Raw genomic sequence first — 2,805 nt, forward strand, 5'->3', positions numbered from 1 at the left:
ATATCTAATCAGTTCTTTAAAGCACAAATATAACATTTCCTTTTAACTGGAGAAGAAATGCCTTTTGGAAAAACCAATCTTATACTTAGTGTTTACTATCTGGTTTTTCAAAGATATCTCACTGATCATTAAACTTCATTCTTCTTTAAAATAAATAAATTAAGAGGGGAATTAGATAGAAAGTATCGATTGGATTATGTTAGTAAAGTAAGGCATTTTAGTTAATGCCATCATTTAAAATTAATAAGAATACATTTTAATGACTATTATATTAATGAATTATGCTGAGATGTGTCAGAGTTCTATATTTGGTCAATGTTGCTGAAAAAATTCCATCATAAATTTGAAGTAAAAAACTACTTTATTTTTATGTATATTTATAATATAAATTGACTTTTATCAAAATATAGAAAAATCATTTTTATTAGGATATACTTTATAAACAAATCATATCTCTCATTTTATTTAGAGTAATACCTTTATATCATATGAATAAATATCAAGTATCACAAGTGCATTACTACAATAATTTTTCCAATAATTTTACCACACCCTCAAACTTTGTGTAGATTAAGGATGCAATGTAATTTTTAAGGGAACCTGGAGGTGACATTTATCTTAGAAGTTCAATAGATTAAGTTGATACACATGAATTTGCAGAACAGTATGTCTAAACACAGCATACAATTGGAAACAGAAGGTATGTGTTTCCAATATCTTCAAAATTTCCATTTTTCTCAATAGTAATTTGTTAACATGTACAGTGTCTCATAGATTAGCAAGTCTGTTCAATTGTCACTTTCCAATGCAAAGACTTCTGTGAAAGATAAAGTATTATATATTTCAGAGAAGTTTCCAGATGAAACTTAGTACATGGAGAGGCAATTCACTGTCTTTTCTACTAGTCATATGCGCCTCCTGTTGGTCCTGAGGACTCCTGCAAGGAGGTTTGTGTCTAAGCTCACACTGAAATCTCCTCAATGTGTACATGTCTTGTACAGTAATAAGTGGCAGTGTCCTCAGCTCTCAGGGTGTTCATTTGAAGATAGAGGATATTTTGGGTATTATCTCTGGAGATGGTGAACCGACCCTTCACAGATGCACTGTATTCTGTTGTGTAACCATTAGCTTTGTTTCTAATGAAACCCAACCACTCAGGTGCCTTCCCTGGAGGCTGACGGACCCAGCTCATGTGGAAATCAGTGAAGGTGAATCCAGAAGCTGCACAGGAGAGTCCCAGAGAACCCCCAGGCTGTACCAAACCTCCTCCGGATTCCATCAGCTTCACCTCACAATGGATACCTGCAACAGTCAAGAATACTGGTCAGGAATATGTCACACATGTTCACTGTCACTCTTACTTACACACAGTCACACACTCAGCCTCTCTTGTTCCCCATTAAATACCATTTAATAGTGTTACAAGGAAAATCCAGTTCAGCCACAATTTCATGGTGAAAGACCTGTGATCAAGGCTGATCACTAAACCTGGGAACTGAAGGCTGTGGAAATCAGGACTAGGTCCCTATGCAAGAGCCAGAGTCTGGATAGGTTTTTATGAGAGAAGGTGGCTACAAATTTGCATGTCCTCCTGCTATAGCAACAGCTACTGAGTTGAAGCTGTACAGGGTGCAGTCATTACAGAATACAGTAATGAAATGGATGATTTCAATATCAGGAGCAGTGTTACAATATTGTTTATTATGTGTCTGTGATAACATTTTATTGTTTTATTGTGATTTAGCCTGTTCACGTACCTATCAGCAATAAGTAAGAATTTCTTTTCTTTTTATTTATACCAGATATGATGATTATTTTCTTGAAGACAACCGTTCTTACTGAAGTGACTCAGAGTAATGTCAATTTTAGTTTTCTTCTTTCTGAAGTCTGAGAATATTGTACACTGGTTCATATAAGTATTGTACATTCATGCTTTGTTTTCAGAGAACCATCTGTGTTTAATGCTTCTGTCTGTTGATATTACAATTTGGGTTAATGCTTTAGGTTACTGTAAATTCTGTAAACTAATACTCTTCAAAGTTTTAGTGGGGAAAGATTTTTTCCATTTTTTTAATAGATATTAAATGTATTCAATTTCACTAGTCATCAAGAAAAGCCAAGTAATTTGAATTTATATTTCATCTGGATCATTAAAATTGAATAATGTATATTTAAAAAGACATTTATATGCTACCAATGTGTGCCAAGGTCAATCTTTAATTACTGTTGGTGAGAGAGTTAATTATTATAAGTGTGATGACTTCTAAAAGAACTCAAATTTAATGTGGAAAATTTAGTAATTACTCAAACTTGTTTTGGAATAGAATCTTCTTAGATATCCTTAACCTACTGAATTTATAAAAGAGATTTGATAAATATACACACTGCAATTGCATTTGCCAGTAAAGCATGAAAAATATCAACTATTAATACATTTGATTGAACTGGAAAACAATATTTTTGAATACAGTAACTCAGGCTCAGAAGACATACATTACTTCTCGCTAGATTCTGGCTATTATAAATAAGACTGCTCTGAGCGTAATGGAGCATGTGATCTTGTTATATGTTGGAGCATCTTTTGGGTATATACTGAGTAATTTCATAGCTAGATCTTCAAGTAGAACTATATCCAATTTTATGAGGACTTGTGATTTTACCAGCTTGCAATCCCACCAGCAATGGAGTGTTTCTGTTCCCTTACATTTTTGTCAGTATCTGCTGTGAACTGTGTTTTTGATCTTAGCCATTTTGATTAGTGTGAGGAGGAATCTCATGGTTGATTTGATTTGCATTTTGTGAATG

At 33.4% G+C, this 2,805-nt stretch overlaps 1 gene segment (V, D, J or C); it reads right to left on the reverse strand.

Moving 5' to 3' along the window:
* Positions 1-961: 961 nt before the first annotated feature.
* LOC114615927 lies at positions 962-1,470 on the reverse strand. The segment is given in 2 exon segments: positions 962-1,302; positions 1,408-1,470. Coding segments are annotated over 2 exon segments (387 nt in total).
* Between the last annotated feature and the right edge of the window lie 1,335 nt (positions 1,471-2,805).

Source organism: Grammomys surdaster, unplaced genomic scaffold (assembly GCF_004785775.1).
Source record: "Grammomys surdaster isolate TR1022 unplaced genomic scaffold, NIH_TR_1.0 198102, whole genome shotgun sequence".
Taxonomy (NCBI): Eukaryota; Metazoa; Chordata; class Mammalia; order Rodentia; family Muridae; genus Grammomys; species Grammomys surdaster.